General features: G+C 38.2%; 1 protein-coding gene across 9 annotated transcripts in view; it reads left to right on the top strand.

Moving 5' to 3' along the window:
* Positions 1-16,568, top strand: part of LOC117399528 (LIM zinc-binding domain-containing Nebulette-like) — a 94,030-nt gene that overhangs the window by 50,983 nt on the left and 26,479 nt on the right. For 5 of the 9 annotated variants that reach the window (XR_004544099.3, XM_033998780.3, XM_033998778.3 and 2 more), the window contains 11 exons: positions 4,459-4,529; positions 4,616-4,687; positions 8,529-8,633; positions 10,140-10,250; positions 10,478-10,588; positions 10,873-10,983; positions 13,504-13,614; positions 13,919-14,029; positions 14,549-14,659; positions 15,572-15,673; positions 16,220-16,324. The exons of 2 other annotated variants lie outside the window; for them this stretch is intronic. Coding sequence is in view for 6 of the 7 variants with exons in the window: in XM_033998780.3 (XP_033854671.3) it covers positions 4,459-4,529; positions 4,616-4,687; positions 8,529-8,633; positions 10,140-10,250; positions 10,478-10,588; positions 10,873-10,983; positions 13,504-13,614; positions 13,919-14,029; positions 14,549-14,659; positions 15,572-15,673; positions 16,220-16,324 (1,121 nt within the window). In the remaining variant the exon portion in view is untranslated. Of the gene's footprint in view, positions 1-4,458; positions 4,530-4,615; positions 4,688-8,528; positions 8,634-10,139; positions 10,251-10,477; positions 10,589-10,872; positions 11,011-13,503; positions 13,615-13,918; positions 14,030-14,548; positions 14,660-15,571; positions 15,674-16,219; positions 16,325-16,568 lie in introns of those variants that run through there. 2 more of the 9 variants (XM_033998779.3, XM_059023147.1) reach the window with 2 other exon arrangements.

Genomic DNA, 16,568 nt, shown 5'->3' with positions numbered 1-16,568 from the left:
GCTGTCACCACGAAGAGTCAACTATTGTGTTTTGTTGGATGGTGAGTCACTGCAGACTCATTTAAAAACAACATATGACTGTATTAACAAGAGTTTGCAATGTGTCCAAATCTTAGACCTAGGAGTCAGACTGCAGCACAGCATTATATTTTCAGATAAAATGGCTTGTGAGAGTTGATAGCCAAGAACTCAATTTTTCAGCAGTGATACTGTATAGGATGTGATATGATGAATAATCATGATATGCTGGTGTGGCAAAGTGGTTTGCAGGTGAAGAGGTGATGCAGTGCTCAAACTATGACAAACAGTCGTTTATTTTTATAATCCAAGTCGTTAGGGAACCGTAAATAATAACTGACAATACACAATAATGTGTACTGCACAGTTAACCACGGGGTTCAGTCCTGAAATAATAATAATAATAGTACAACAGACATAGAACACAAACACGATCACCAAAGTGAGTGCCATAGTGAGTGCCATAAGTGCAAGTGGTGAAATACAATTAATAGTGAACAGTAGTGCAGTGTTTTCCGGGTTTGGTGCTTGCCTTTAGCAACAGCTCCCAGATCGTGTTAGCCGTCTACGGTTATTTTATGGTCCTTCAGCGGTTCTTTTGTAACCATAACAAAGGAACAGTTCGCTTTGCCACATCCCCTTTTCTACCTTCAGCCACGCCCCCTTGGTTAGCGAGTGCAGTCGCTTTTCCTCCAATCCGCGATTGCCACAGTGCTGCCTGTCTGGGGGTGATGACTTGGTGTAGTGTGGCTCCGCCCCCTTTTTAGATGGCCGACTTCCACCTTTCCCTGGAATGAATTGCCAAACCACCTAGTCCGGGGCACACTGTTCCCTTTACACAGCGCTCTCACAGGTCGCGAGGGAGATTTAAAACCCAAGATTCATTCTTTCTCTGTCACAGCTGGTGATTCTGCTTCATACACTATCAATGTCTTAGTTATTCAATGTTGAAATATGGTTGTGAAAGGGTAGCGTCACTGGCAAGGCTGGTTACTGGCCGGAGAGAGACTCAGAGGCAGAAAGCTGCAGTTTTAAAGCGCTTTTGCACACTTTTATTAAACAAAAACTCAAAGAAACAAGGCACAGGGGCCAACAAAAAGATTGACACAAAACAATACAGGTTGGGCTTTCGCCTTCATTGTAGATTTCATAATCACAGTACAAACACTCACCTAACCTCCACCAAACAAAGGATTTCTCCCCTTTTATACATGTGGCCACACCCCAGTTAGCACTCAATGACCTCGGGGCAGCAGTGTGGAGTAGTGGTTAGGGCTCTGGACTCTTGACCGGAGGGTTGTGGGTTCAATCCCCAGTGGGGGGGACACTGCTGTTGTACCCTTGAGCAAGGTACTTTACCTAGATTGCTCCAGTAAAAACCCAACTGTATAAATGGTAATTGTATGTAAAAATAATGTGATATCTGTATAATGTGAAATAATGTATAATGTGATATCTTGTAACAATTGTAAGTCGCCCTGGATAAGGGCATCTGCTAAGAAATAAATAATAATAATAATAATAATAATAATAATAATAATAATAATAATAATAATAATAATAATAATAATAATAATTGGGGAATGGCCACACCAGTGATTGTTGGCAGGGGCAGATTTAACCCCAACCCTGCCAACTTTACCTTCACCACACACACTATTTACATTTACACAGGGGACCCAGGCACGAGGACAGGGTGTAGGGAGTGCGTTTGGCGACTGGGCAGGTGCGGCAGCTGGCATAGGTGCGAGCCCCGGTGACAATTGAGCTATGTCTGGGCCACCAGGGGGAGCAGAGCAGGAGACCGGGTGACCAACTGTGCTTGGTGATGCTGCGACCTGTGAGCTAGGCCGAGCGACCAGCGGTCCGGACACAAATGTCGGGCGCTGACCCATAGGCACCGGGTCGAGACATAGGGGTGGTCGTCGGGTTTGTGGTGGCGGTGCTCTCCTTGCTTCAGCCGAGGTGGTCCTGGGTCTTCTGTAAGGGGCGCCCGTTTAACTCCTGTTGTGGAGGAGATGTTAAATCAATGTCCTATTGTAGGTGACTCTGCATATAATGCACAGTTCACAGCCTACCTTTGTAAAGCACTTTGTGATGGTGGTCCACTATGAAAGGTGCTATATAAAAATAAATATATTATTATTATAGTATCTAACATTTTCATACCAGAAACACTGTATTTAAATTAAAAATATAAACATAAAAGGCTTTATTTTCAAAATTTGCACATATAATACATGACTAGAAACTAAAACCACTGGGAGAATAGTTTCAGTCAGAGTGACTAAATTATGTGGTCTCAAAAATCATTCTGAGGTTTGTCCAGGCTACTCAGTCTGTGATCCCTTGTGCATTGTGTCAGGATGAGGTGGGGTCTTTCTGATGGTATCCTGGATGGCCTGGAGAGTTGTTAACCACCCGAATCACAATGATTAAAAAGGGCACCTTCTCATACTGTATGCTAGAGTACCCCATTTTGTTCTGCATTTATTCATCTGTCATTTCACTTGTTGTAGACAGGATTTGTTTCAATTTACCCAAGTACCTTCAAACCCGTTGCTTGCTAAGTATTACAGGCTTAATGATGAACTTGGGAAACCAATGATACTAATATTACATTAAGACAAAAGCAGTAGCAATATGTATGTCTTTCTTAGCATGCACTTACGTAATTATGTCTTGTGGTGAGGAATTATGCACAGAAGTAAAACTGCTTGTTATAGACAGCAGGTAGTCTTGTTATTTGTGCTGCAAATTGGAATGTAATTTTATTTTTTAACAGATCACACAATAAGCACTGCCAGAAGTCTGTAGAACAGTACCTTTAGCAGTATGTATCCGAGTCCTCTTTGTTCTCTGTCTCTCTCGAGTGTGCAGAGAAGAATACAACAAAACAGAATACCAAGTATTATAAAGGCAGAGATATTAACAGTAGAGAACCGGTTTGAGTTTTTGACATGAAAAGGCTTAAAGGGTACAGCGGCACTATATGAAAGATAAAACATAAACTATCCCACCTTGCTGTTCCGAATGTATTTGGTCATTGTATAATAATCTGTATGCGCCCAAACATCTAAATAATGCCACACTGCTATGTCCAAAATCACTGTTCTTAAGCATCTCTTCTGAGCCAAAAAACATGACTTCCGCATGTACATCACATGTACTCTGAAACATACCGGCGCATGCCCATTGAAGCGTTGTATGAAAAGTTATATTACCTCTGTGTAGAAACACAATAGTCTGTGTGACAAACACGGTCTCTCTAACTTTCCATAAGGAAGGAACTTGTACCTGCTTTCGTTTTGTGTAGTAGACATCTTTCACACTGTACATGGTTCCTTCACATGTTGTATTTTGATGTATTATTATGGTTAATGTTGCATTCAATAAAAACAAACAAAAAAAAAAGTCTGTGCTGTGTAAGTGGTTGCGGAGAAAAGAAAACCAAGATGGAGTTGTTCTCATTTCCAACTAATGAAGTGACCCACCCACAATTATAGCAGCACTGTGTTATTTCAATATACGCCCCCAAAGTGTTAGATATAGCTCCAGCTGATTCAGAATGTTTGCAGGATGGACACTCATGAAGCAGCTTCTTGAAGGATCCCAGGGTGTCAGCTTCAACAACATTACTGGGGAGTTGGTTCCAGGCTCCCACAATTCTCTATGTAAAAAAATGCCTCCTATTTTCTGTTCTGAATGCCCCTTTATCTAATCTCCATTTGCTACCCTTGGTCCTTGTTTCTTTATAAAGGTCGAAAAAGTCCCTTGGGTCGAGATTGTGAATACCTTTTAGAATTTTGAATGCTTAAATCAGATCGCTGCTTAGTTTTCTTTGTTCAAGACTGAATAGATTCAATTATTTTAGCCTGTCTGGATATGACATGCCTTTTAAAAGCGAGGTGACCAGAACTGGACACAATATTCTAGATGTGGTCTTACTATTGTAAAGTTTTAACATTACTTCCCTTGACCAATTCTTAATAAGGAAAACAAATAATTAAATGGATGATGCGTGGCTTGCTTAGGATTTTTTGCTGTGAGGCACCTTGAACACAGTTAACACTTTATTTAACAAGTAGAATTTATCAAAAATATATATGAACCTAAATAGTTAACAGATGAATTTGGAGAAATTTCTTTGGAATATAATTTGGACAAAGCCGTATGACATTTGAAATGCTGTGTTCTGAGTGATGTGGCTGGTGTTGTGTGGAGGTCTGCAATGCTTCTATGTTCACTCATGGTAAATTGCTAAGATAAAGTCCATCAAGTAGTTTCTAAATTAGGAAGGCAGATAAAGAAGTCTTGACCACAGTGTTCCCTGAGAACAGAATCACACAGTCCCAGTACTGCTGTGGAGCCCCTGAGCAGTTACCACAGAACTCCTGTTTATTTTGTTCTGCAAAGAAAAGGTTTTGTTTTCTTCTCTAGAAATTATGAGGCTGCGTGTAACTCAGGACTCAGGAGAAGAGGAGAGTGTGGAAGAAGTGGAGGGGGAGGAGGTGAGCTCATTTTTGGAGGGAGGTGGTGTCTTTCTGATGACCTTCATTGAAATAATGTTGAATGGCTTTTCATTTTTCTTCTTCAGGCATTCAATAAGCCCATTGTTGAAGACAGGAACTTGGAGTTTGCCAAGAAGTGTAGCGATTTGATAAGTGATGTAAGTAAATGTATGTGCTTGTTTGCTGTGACTTGACATGACAGACCTAATTTGCATTTTTTACGGGTGTTAAGTGCAAATTCTAAGACCTTTCGTAAATAAAACCGTAATGGTTTTAGTGACAGGCATTTTAATTAATCTTTTGGTTTACAGCCCTAAATCTGTGGTGAGGAAAATCCTATTAAAATTCCCATTTGCCCTGTAAATTAATGGTGTAAATTGGTCTGAGCATGTGGGTGAAATACATTAAATTAAGTGACGAGTCTGTCTTAAGTACTGGGGGAAAGATGTGTCTTGTTGAGATGCTTCATACTCCTTCTATTGTTTTGTTTTGTTTTTTTGCCAGAGAAAGAGCACTGTGACTGGATTTGGGAATTCAAAAATAAATGTAAAGCAAATTATTCGATTGTTTAAAAACCTCACAACCACATCCTCCTGACCAGACACTTCATATTATATTTGATTAATATAGGGATGTAGTGGAGGTGACTGGACGTGTCTGTCTATGTATCTAAAGAACAACTATTTAAATTGTGGTGACTCTTGCTAGGGACTTGCATAATTTTGGGTATTATCAGATTCTAGGGGTACATATATGGAGGGATCGTACAGTATCAGTCTGCCGTACAGCCAGAGAAACTCTTGTTCAGTTGTGATGAAACTTGGTTTGGACACTCTTCGGCACATGGATGTACTCTTTGTGTGATTATAAAATAAACCATTCCAGAAGAAATGTGTTGTGATAGAAAACAAAAGCATACTAATAAGGCTAAACAGATCCAACTAGTCTGCTGTTGTCTAACAACAGCACTGTTTGGAATCGTTTTGAGCCAATCAGAGAGCTCGCTACACCCAAGATATTTATAATCCTGTTCAGTGTTGAATTCTAGAACACTGTACACTCAGATGTTTCTCACTGTATTTTCTGTTGCTGTTTTAAAAATGGCTCAGATCCACTGGTTCCTATAATGGAATTCCAAGTTATTTGATTTGCTGTGATGTGGTCTTAATAAAATCTGAGGAATCTCCACCAGCCTGCTGTAGAGATTCTGGCCACAGCACAGTAACCTCCCATGTACCTGTCTCCTTCTGAATGCCTCATTTGAGATTTCAGTGTCAGAAGTGAAACTACTTGTTTCATGCAATGCAATCTCAAAGCAATACATGTTTATTAATATAATAATATATAATATAATAATAATAATCTTTATTTTATATTGTGCCTTTCAAAAAACAATAAAACATTATTAATGAGCTATTTAAGGCTACAGGTACAAATGTTAAGAGGAACAAACATCTGATCGTTTTAAAAGTCATTAGCCCATCTGGTTATGGCCCAATTTACGTGTAACGAGGGAGGGACAAAGTAAAGTATTAAAGAATGTTGACACCAGATTGCATGGCAAGTGATATAGAAACAATTAACCTGGTATGCTTTTTATTGGGGTGTGTGCGCATGTTTGTTTGTTTGTCTGCATGGTTGTTGTATCTTTGAGGAGCACCAGTCCTCCAGAGGCAACTGTTATTATCAGGCAGGCTAGTGTTCATAGAAGTGTGATCCAAGTGTTCCAAATATACCCTGATGTGTCATCTACCACTTCACCATCGGTTCAAACTTTTGACCCCGCTGTCCTTGGAAATGACCAGGAGAAGCACATACAGTACCATCCTGGTTATCTGACCAATTACAGAGTGAACAGCGTGCAGGAGTACACACTAAACTTTCAGGCCCATGTTTTTATTTTTTTTCTTCATCCGTATGTTTTGCATATTGTATCTCATTTTATACATACCGTACAGTATGTCACTGCATATTGTTATAGTACTTTATTAATAAACAGTTGCCGTATTATGTAAGTTACGCTGCTACAAACAAGCTTTAATAAGTGGTAGTGAAAGATTAGGGGCTTGCAACCTAGAGTGCTTCTATTTGGGTTTTGGATGTAGACTATGTTGTTTTTCAAGCATACCTGTGCTTGCTTACTGTCAGTTCAGCAAATACTGATTTTGGCTCGTCTGGCTTAATTGCTACAACACATATGCCACAAATGACAGCTTCATGTTTAAAGCCATTTCATGTCAATTACTTTTAACCGTGTGTCATTTTTTATCAGCTTCTTGCCATTTTTATATGCTGATTTAAAGGTAGCTGCAGTGCAGACAGAAGCTTGCACAGCAAACACTGGCACATCAAAATGATCCAGTAAAATCAGTCATGGCTTCAAAGAGGACAATTTTGATAAATCTCCAAAATGAACACAGCAACTTCACAAGCTATTCTTTACCTTTCATTAGTATCAGGGCCCATCTTTGTCATCTTTAGGTTGCATTTGCATTTGGTCTGATCCTGTCACAAGTTAAATGACTTTGGGGTTTTTAGTTTAGCTCCAGTGGATATAGTCCACATCATAAAACCACCACACAGCTTTCCCAGTACAAAGCACACAGCATGGGAGCTGTGCCAATGTGCCCCGCCCCTGTGTGCATTTCTGTATTGTATGTTGCTTGTGGTGTGTTAATGTTGGTGTATAGATATGGCTGCACGGGATATAAATGGGTGTGTGCAGCACGAGTTATTTAAAATGTATAATTGTATTTAAGCACGAGGATTGCACATCACTTCACGTGCATTTAAAGTAATTAATATGCGAGCACGAGGTTGCACATAATTAATTCACGTGCTGGGATTCAAGTGAATATTTAATTAGTAATTGAATCCCGGCACAACAGTATATATAGGTGCACGTTTCACTCACTCGGGGTTCAGGGCGAAAGAACGGGAGAGAGTGAGGAGAGAAAATAAACCGTAAAAAGTAAGCAATTGCTACGTGGTGCTGGAGGACCAGCACGGTACGTGTTTGTTTAGTGTTCGTCCCTGTGTGTCAGTGTCTGTTTGTTTTGTTTGTCTATTTATTTTGGCGTAAGTGCCGTGTCCTGTGTTTTGTTTTGATCAAACCTTTTATTTTACAATAAACCGGCGCAAGCAAATGCCTTCATCATTTCATCTCATCTGTTCTGTCCTGTGTTATTCATTTCCTGGATCTGACGGCATCACTCAGCCAGCCGTGTGACAGAGCGCAGGGTGAATCATTTAAGCATGGCCAAAACCCTTTCGGTCCGAATTGCCTGTCTTGTTTGCAGGCTCTCAGCGGGCACAACATTGGCTTGTGCTCTTCCATGGGATAGGGAACAAAATTGTTTTGGGAGAGTTTACCTCAACATGCTTCAGTAACCCCTGCTGGTCAGGCACCCAAATACTGGCCAAGCTGGACCTCACCAACAGGGTTCAGCAGCTTAGTAACATTCGTTCAAGAGAGTGGAATGACTTGAAAGCAAGACCCAGTTTTCTTTCCCCATCAGATATTGGCGTAGCAACAGAGATCTGATGTATTTATCTGATGTCTTCAGTTATACTGCACATTGGACATGCTTATGTCTTGCATATAAAATTGTTATGTATCCTACTGTTTGTCGTTTGTTTGTTTTTTTGTTTGTTTTTTTCTTGTACTTTGAGTTGTCATCTGTCTTTTATTGTGAACAGGAACTACAGTACATGAGAAAGTTGTCTTGGTCTGGACCATGTTGTAAAAACAACCTTCCCACCATATTAAAGCAACTCATGATCAGCATGAGAGGCTGGCTAATTCACCAGCCTCTCATTGCTTTTTCTTCAGTGCTTGAATCAGGTCTGAAGTGAATTGAATCGAATTCAGAATAGTTCCAATATCAAGATAACATAACCATTCCGGAAATAGGTTTTGATTTAAGCTTCTATCATGTAACAATTCAGAATTGAGAATTTTGAATTTTGATGACTGAGTTGTCTTTTTCATTCTTGTAGGTGAAGTATAAAGAAGAATATGAAAAGTCCAAGGGCAGGTGCAGTTTTGGTCCTGACACTCCTCAGTTTCAGCATGTGAAAAATCTTGGTGCTTTCATTTCTGAGGTAAGGCGTGGTTGTATCTGATTGTTAAAGCCTTTTTTTAAATAGATGTTAACTGTGACAAGTGCCAGTTAGCGAGCCATTATGAAACTATACCTGTTTACTAATGACATAGTCTGGATAGTTTTTTTTCCATTCTATTTATAGCATGGCATATGCTCTTGATCATCTGTATTTAGCAGGTATGAACTGTGGTCTAATACATGCTGTGGGTGGCATCTTGACTTATTAACATACATTCTGTAAGGTGGAAGAGAGCCAACATCATGACATGTGATGTTTTTCATAAAGGAATGGAATTTCACTGTCAATGAATATTGTTTAGTTTTCCTGTGCTGCACAGAATGTACTTCAGTTATTAAACACATTGAAAGTAAAAATAAAGATAAAACACTAGTAATTTTTTAAACATTAATATTTAACATAGTGACTAGTAACCTAATTTTCTGAACTTATCAGTTAAAGAAGTATGAGAGAAATAGTAGCTCAAAAGTGTGGCTTGTTCTGGTCTTTTAATGATAAGAACAGTGAGCTTAAAATGAATAGGGTTTAAGATCTAGGTTTGCACATACTGTACTCCTTAAGAAATAAGATCAATGTGCGATACTGTGAAAATATGGGAGGAAATATATGAGCAGAGAACACTTGCTTGTTAATTAATTTACATTACTGCTGAATCAGATATGCCAGATATGCAGGCTAATCACATATTTGTATTAAAGCTGCAAAGCCCCACAATCAAACTCAGTCGTATTCAAAATAATTCTGTTCCAGTTTGTGTACATTACCAATAGTTTAATCTTCAGACAAACTTTTTTAATACAGTCATTTAAACTAAGCAGGTAAAAGCAGGAGCTTGTCAATGACATGTGCAAGCTTTGTTGTGAAGCTACAGGTAATCGTGAAGCAAAAAATAAATAAAAAGAGAATGTGTTTTTTCAACTTGCTGTTTTTTTTTTAATCTTCAATAATGTTTTACCTGAAATGTCTATTTTCTCTCAGCTCCTCATTGATTATATAAAAAGACAATATGAAACCTTAAAGCTCATTTATAAATCTCTCCTCTAAATGGTGCACGGAAGTATAGTGAAAGGGGTACTTACAAACTTAAAACATACAGCTAACAGATTTACTTTTTGGCTGTCATTTAATCATGTTCTGTATTTACCAGACACCCACAATTTTCTACTTGAGTCTTGTGAATGCGACACTGAATATGTGAAAAATGTGTTAAAGGGCTGCTCTGTCTCTGAGGTAGCTGATGTGCTGTTCAGAGCTTTTCCTGTATCCTTAATGAACCCTATGATTCTGATGTCATGTAGCTGTTCAGTATGGTCCGCTGAGAATATGTAAAAGCAAGCAGAGCTTATTACTAGTATGACCTCCTTAAAGAGATGGGCATTATCGTAGATGCGTGTGTAAGACAGTTTCTCTAACTAACTGTATTCCCTGGTGGATGTAGAACAGTGCATTTTAAATTCTTAAGCCTGTTTTACTTTTCTTTTGCAGAGCAAATACAAAGAAGCTGGCAAAAAAGAATTTTCCAATTGCCTTTATGCACAGATGTCCGAAACCAGTGAAACACAATTTGCCAAAGAGTTGTCTCAGATTCAGAGTGAGGTAGGATTCAACAGGTTTAATATGTGTACACTTAAATGTGCCTTTTATATTAAAATATACACAGGTTGGATGAAACATTAAAAACACCTGCCTGAACAGTGCTAAACCCTTCGGCATTGATCATTCTGCAAGGTGTTTTAATGGGCTGTGCAGGGCTAACTAAGCATTCAATCATGTGTGGACATTTAAATGTTAAAATAACCTAAACTTTTTCTTTTTCATTTAAGAAAAAGTACAAAGAAGATGGCAAGAGAGAATTTCCCAATTGCCTTTATGCACAGATGTCTGAAACCAGTGAAACACAGTTTGCTAAACAGCTATCTGAGATGCAGAGCGAGGTACAAGTTCAAAATGTTATTTTTTAATTCCATTACCAAGAACAGATGTCCCACAAGGAATACTCAAAGGGAAAACTCCATGGGTAATTCTGGAGAAGAGACTTTGCTGTGAAACCCCAAGTTTCCTAAAGGAATTAGAGACATTTAACAACTTGTGCTGCCAAGCTAATTCCTAAGACATGGTGTTTTTGATTTTACAATGGAGTAAAAGGGCACATACGGTATTAAACATGTCACTGAATTTAACTATTTAATTATTTTCATTTTTTTTGTTTGTTTTTCAGAAAAAGTACAAAGAAGGTGGTAAACAGGACTTTTCCAGTTGTCTGTACGCGCAGATGCCACAAACCTTAGAAACACAGTTTGCAAAAGAAGTCTCCGAGAATCAGAGTGAGGTAGGCCTGTAGGCTCCGTGGATAAATGTAAGCACTTGTTTTAAAACACATCAGCAATTGCAAGGAGGATTGCGTGGTGGTATATATAATATGGTACAAAACTGGTATATATAAAATGATACAAAACTGTATTTTATGATTCTTTACAGTAGGACATGTTATATCATGGCTATCATACAAGAAAAAAGGGGGTGTCAGTATTTTCACGAAGCTGCCATCACCATAGAAACGTAGCTCTGAACAGGTTTGCAAAAAAACAACCCAGGATTATTTCGTTGCCCCGGCATTCATCTATGCAATCTGAGAGAAATACAGAAAGGTAGTTGGTAGTTTAATATATGGTATTATAGTTTGCATCATGTTGGTAGACAACTGTTTTCTATGATTCTTTCCAGTTCCATTGCTGTTGTTAGTCAGTGAAAATAAGCTGTATCACTGGCACATTGTTTCAGCCTGTCAATGACAAACTGATTTTACTTCAGAATCTACTACAGGATCCAGTGGGCATGTATTATTATAGAGTGCTTTAACTGTTCTGCAGTAGATTACACTCCTAGAGGAGGCGAGTGCTCGTCTTCGTCTCTCCTGAGTTAGTGCTGGGGTTGCATCGGTAAGCTGGGTTGAATAATTGGGCATTTCAAAAAAAATAATTGAATAATTGGGCATTCCAAAAAAAAAAAAAAAGAAAAAATTACACTCCTAGAGAAATAAGAGATGATCTGCTGCTCTGTAGATTTAGAATGCATCTGGTGTTTATTTAAGAATTTCAAGGCTTTTGTAGGTGGACAAAAATATGTGTTTACCTGGCTTTTAATATTTTTATATTGTCCAAAAAGTCAAGCAACTAGTTTTTTATGGTGTGCCTGAATGTAAACTTCTGGACTGATGTGTTAAGGCTGATCAAATTAAATAACAGAAACGATGAGAGTCACAGAGTGTGTTATACAGTAATCCATCACGTATCCGCCCGTCACATATCCGCCCTAACCGTTTATCCACCGTGATCAAGCTCTTCAGCAACGTCACCCACGTTTACAGTGCTAATGCAAAGTGACTACAGGAAAGCGAAAGCGAGTTGTGCTTTCAGTTGAAGGTTGTTTTAATTTTCGTAAACCTATGCATTTTTCTACTGTGTAAATGACCCAACATTAATGTAAGTGTATCCAGCACTGTGGCAGGGCAGGAGTCCTGCACATGAACAGGGTTGTTTGTGTAAATGTATATTGCAAATAGTGTGGGAGAGCCTGCCTGTTGTGTGTGATTACCTGGTGTGGAATCTAATCAGGTAGGTGTGTTCTAGCAGGGCGTCAGGTATAAAAATGTTCTGTTTATTCACCTCAGGGCTGGATACCAAAGAGTGAGTAAGCAAGTCGAATCCGTCGACAGCCGGACGAGTAGCCTGAGTTTGTTTATTCTTGAACAGAGAAGATTAGTTCAGAGATTGTAGATCCCACCAAAGTTTTCGTACGCAGTGTTGTATGTAACCTACTATGTCCGCTACTATTGCTGGTAGTGTCATGTGAGCTGTTTAGTGTGATAAATCCTGTTCTCGATCTCCTGCCTGTCAATCAGCAACGAATGCACGCACCCACACGGCAGACGGCTACCCTGTCACAAGCATTAACATCCTGTATCTTTCTAAACAAGGGATTGGGGAGCTCCCTAATAAAAGCTGAATCACAAAACAATAATTGTGTGAATATAGTAATTGTTACAGCTGTGTATGATGGTATTTAAAACGGGACTCATTTATCCGACTTTTTACATATCCGCCCTTACTCTGGTCTCACCATAGTTGGATACGCAATGGACTCCTGTACCTCTGTTGCACCAAAATACATTCAACCGCACCGTGAAAGTGGGGAATTGTTTATTTTATTGTACGTTAATATAATAAGCATTGCTATATTACTTTTTCCCCAAATCTAAGATAAACAATGCATTAACTAAATTTTATATAAAGTATGTATCATGAATTGTGTCAAGGAACAGAATTTTTCAGTTTGTGTTTACCAGTGCCCTAAATAATGTAATAAATCACATTTTGGAGGAATATACTGTATTTGTCTGAGCTGACACAGGTTCTTCATCGAAACGTCATGAAAGCTGTTAATTGTGTCACATGTTTCAGAGGCTCTGAGTCAATTTACATTTCAGTTAACTTCATTTACTTGCATTCACATGGTCTGATTTAGAGGGTAGAGGTAACATGCACTTCTCCAGTAAAGGGCTCATAACTAACATGCTTATAGCAAATCAGAAAGATCTACTGCAGCCCTGTAAGTCTTCCTCTATTAAACGTATTGGAGAATTGTGCCAATAAGGCGGGTTGTAATACGTGATTGACGTCCAGCTTCCATGTACTCCGCATTGTTTACTTCTGCCCACCCACTCAGTCAGTGTCAATGCAGCTTATGAAGAGTACATTGAAAGTTTTCACATTGAGTTGCAAATCCTCTGAAACTTGTGCTTTTTTATATACTCTAGTCCATGAAAGTATGTTTTTCTTTTTTTTGGCAGAGGAAGTACAAAGAAGCAGGCAAAAAGGAGTTTTCTAATTGCCTTTATGCACAAATGTCTGAAACAACTGACACAAAGTTTGCTAAAGAATTATCACAGATTCAGAGTGAGGTACACATTGAAATGTTTTTTTATTATTTTTTTTTATGAACTATTAAAATAAACTATGTTTGTATTTTGCATTTCAATTTGAAATATGCAGATATACAGACCTACCTAATCACGTCATTGATGTTCAGACTCACTCCAGTGGTCTCGCTGCAACCAGATCATGTGACCTACAGTACTGTACATCAGATAACAGGATGCAGCAGTGTATTTCAAATATTCACATAAAAATAAAAAAAAACGAAAAATTATCTTAACACTTAACACATTACTGAATAGAAATAACTTTTTTTCTTAATATTTTCAGAAAAAGTATAAGGAAGATGGCCAAAAGCAATTTTCCAATTGTCTTTATGCACAGATGCCACAAACCATTGACACTGTGTTTGCGAAAACAGTTTCACAGAATCAGAGTGAGGTAGGCTTACTGGGTAAAGTGGATTTGATAGGAATACCTGACACTTATTTTAAGGCACAGTAACAACTACAAGATGAACAGAAAAGTAAAAAATCGATTTTGGTTAACGCAGCATGCTTTAGTTAATCAATCAAGATTTTGTATAGCAAACACCCACACAAAAAGTGCACCTTCCTGTTAGAAGGTACTGTGCTGTATTTAGAGCATGTTTGTAAAATGCCTGTATCCTCCAGGACACATTTGTAAATTGGATATCTACAGCCACATCTTGATTTAACAAATAAATAAATGTACAAATACAAATCTTAGTCTGCAGGTTAACATCAAAGTACAGTTGATACGTTATACAGTATTCACAGTCAAATTGATATTTCATGTAGCAGGTACAGCAGCCTCGCATCCTGTCAGAGTAACACAGTTATAGTGCCAGCTACTTCTTTACAATGTGTTCCTGCAGTATGACTGTTAAATAATCAATGCAATGAATGATTCATGCAACACTACTGTTGTGTTTCCTAGAAACTTTATAAACAGAAGTACGATGCTGAAAAGGGGCAATCAGATTATTCCAACATGAAGGAACCACCGGCTGTTAGACATGCCATTGAGGTCAATAAGCATCAAAGTAATGTAAGTACATGATGTCTTTCACAAAACCACACTTAGATGTTTTCTGTGTCATGTCAACTTATGTTATCTGCTGCCTTAACACCAGGCCTCGTGCTTCTCTGCCCTTCATACAACTGAGGAATGCCCTCTACTGCTCTCATTATAACCTACAGTATGTTGTGAGGCCATGGTGCATTTTCATGGTGTTATATTGCTATAGTACTATTTGCAGTGCATATCCCATACCTGCCCATGCAACTGTTGTTTACTAAGGTTGACCATGATTTTTACAGTACATGATGTTTAACTTTACTTATCCTCTTGTTTCGTATGCTTTACTACACTACACTATGCATTTTTGTATTGTGAAAAATATCTAAGGGAATGTAAGGGAATACTTTGTCCAGTTGTTGTAGTTGTAGGCACATGATCCTGGCTTTCACTACAATTTGCTGATGCCTTTCTTTCAAATTCTTTCTCTGCACATACGGTACGCCTATGCACTGTATCCTAAAATGGACGCTGGTTTTCCCTTGGGCAGTTTGCTATTTTGGAAAATGCCACTATTGATTGACATCACAAAGGCAAACTGGGGCATTTCACAGCCTAGCCTGTATCTAATTAAACATACAACACCCTGTTTTTTTTTTTTTTTTTTTTTTTTTTTTTTACATCAAAGAGCACAGCAGTAAACAATGCCGATCTGATGTTGAAGTTAATGATAAAGTTTAATGTGCAATTATTACAATGGTGCACACTGAATTAACAAGTTAATACATTGGCATGTCAAGGACCAGGACTGTCAATTCATTACCTTTTGCTGTAGTTACCGAGGCATAGTGGATGCTTTGTTTTTGTTCACAAAAAAACACATTTCTGTTTGTTTATTTATTTATTTGTTTGTTTGTTTGTTTGCCTTTTTTATTATTAAAGGTGTCCTATAAGAAGGACATGCAGGATATCCACAAATATTCAGGAACGGCTGACAGACTAGACATCCGGAAAGCAACCCAGACAGCAAGGCTCGTCAGCGATGTAGGGACCTGTCATTGTTATTGATGATATAGTAGAATTATTTGCTTTCCCTTCTGTTAAGTTTGAGAACAAAGCATGACGTTAACAGCCCTGTTTAAAATGGAAGAACTTCAAAAATGGAAGTGAGAGTTTTTTCTTACATGAATTGATATATCAATCATAATGGTATTGCATGCTTCAGAAGGGAAGTATATGCATAGCATATGTAGTACTGGTAGTAAATACTTTTCCCCTAAATAAATAGAAAACAGTGTAATCATAAAATACCTTAATTTTTTTAATAATATACATTTACTTATAGCTGTGTCTCTTGGCCTCCATCCCAAAATCACCCAATGCCATTTTAGGAAAAACAGATGCTCTGTAAAAGTTTATTGCAATTAAATATTCAGCCATTTAGAATCAAAGGAAAACAAATACAGCTGGGCTTAACCTTCCTTTCTGGTGTAAGGTCAGAGGCCAACACAGTATCTGTAAACAGTTTTGTAACCCAATACATAGACAAATTGAATTGTGAAGTTGATCATTTATTTGCATTTGGTGTAGGTTGCATACAAAAGCCAAATGAAAGCAGGAGTCTACAATAGGCAGTCAGTCTTGGGAAGATCAGATATTGAGCATGCTAAAGAGGTTTCCAAGCTCTCTAGTCAGGTAAGAGCTTCATGCATTTTAAAAATGTCCATGTTGTGTTCCCATGGAGAACCACTGGTCCAATATCTAACTTACTGAGAACATTGTTACGTTAAATAATGAATGCATCTGTCTATACTGTATGTCTGTGTTTTCAAACGTACATTTTTTCATTTGCATGCAATGGATGTACAGTAGATCATGGTGATTTACTTTTTCATGTTACTGATCTAATTTTGTATCACAGCCTTGATGGGGGGTGGGG

This window comes from Acipenser ruthenus, chromosome 4 (assembly GCF_902713425.1).
Source record: "Acipenser ruthenus chromosome 4, fAciRut3.2 maternal haplotype, whole genome shotgun sequence".
NCBI lineage: Eukaryota > Metazoa > Chordata > Actinopteri > Acipenseriformes > Acipenseridae > Acipenser > Acipenser ruthenus.
Note: the sequence above shows the minus strand (reverse complement) of the source record. Positions and strands in the feature narration are given on the sequence as shown.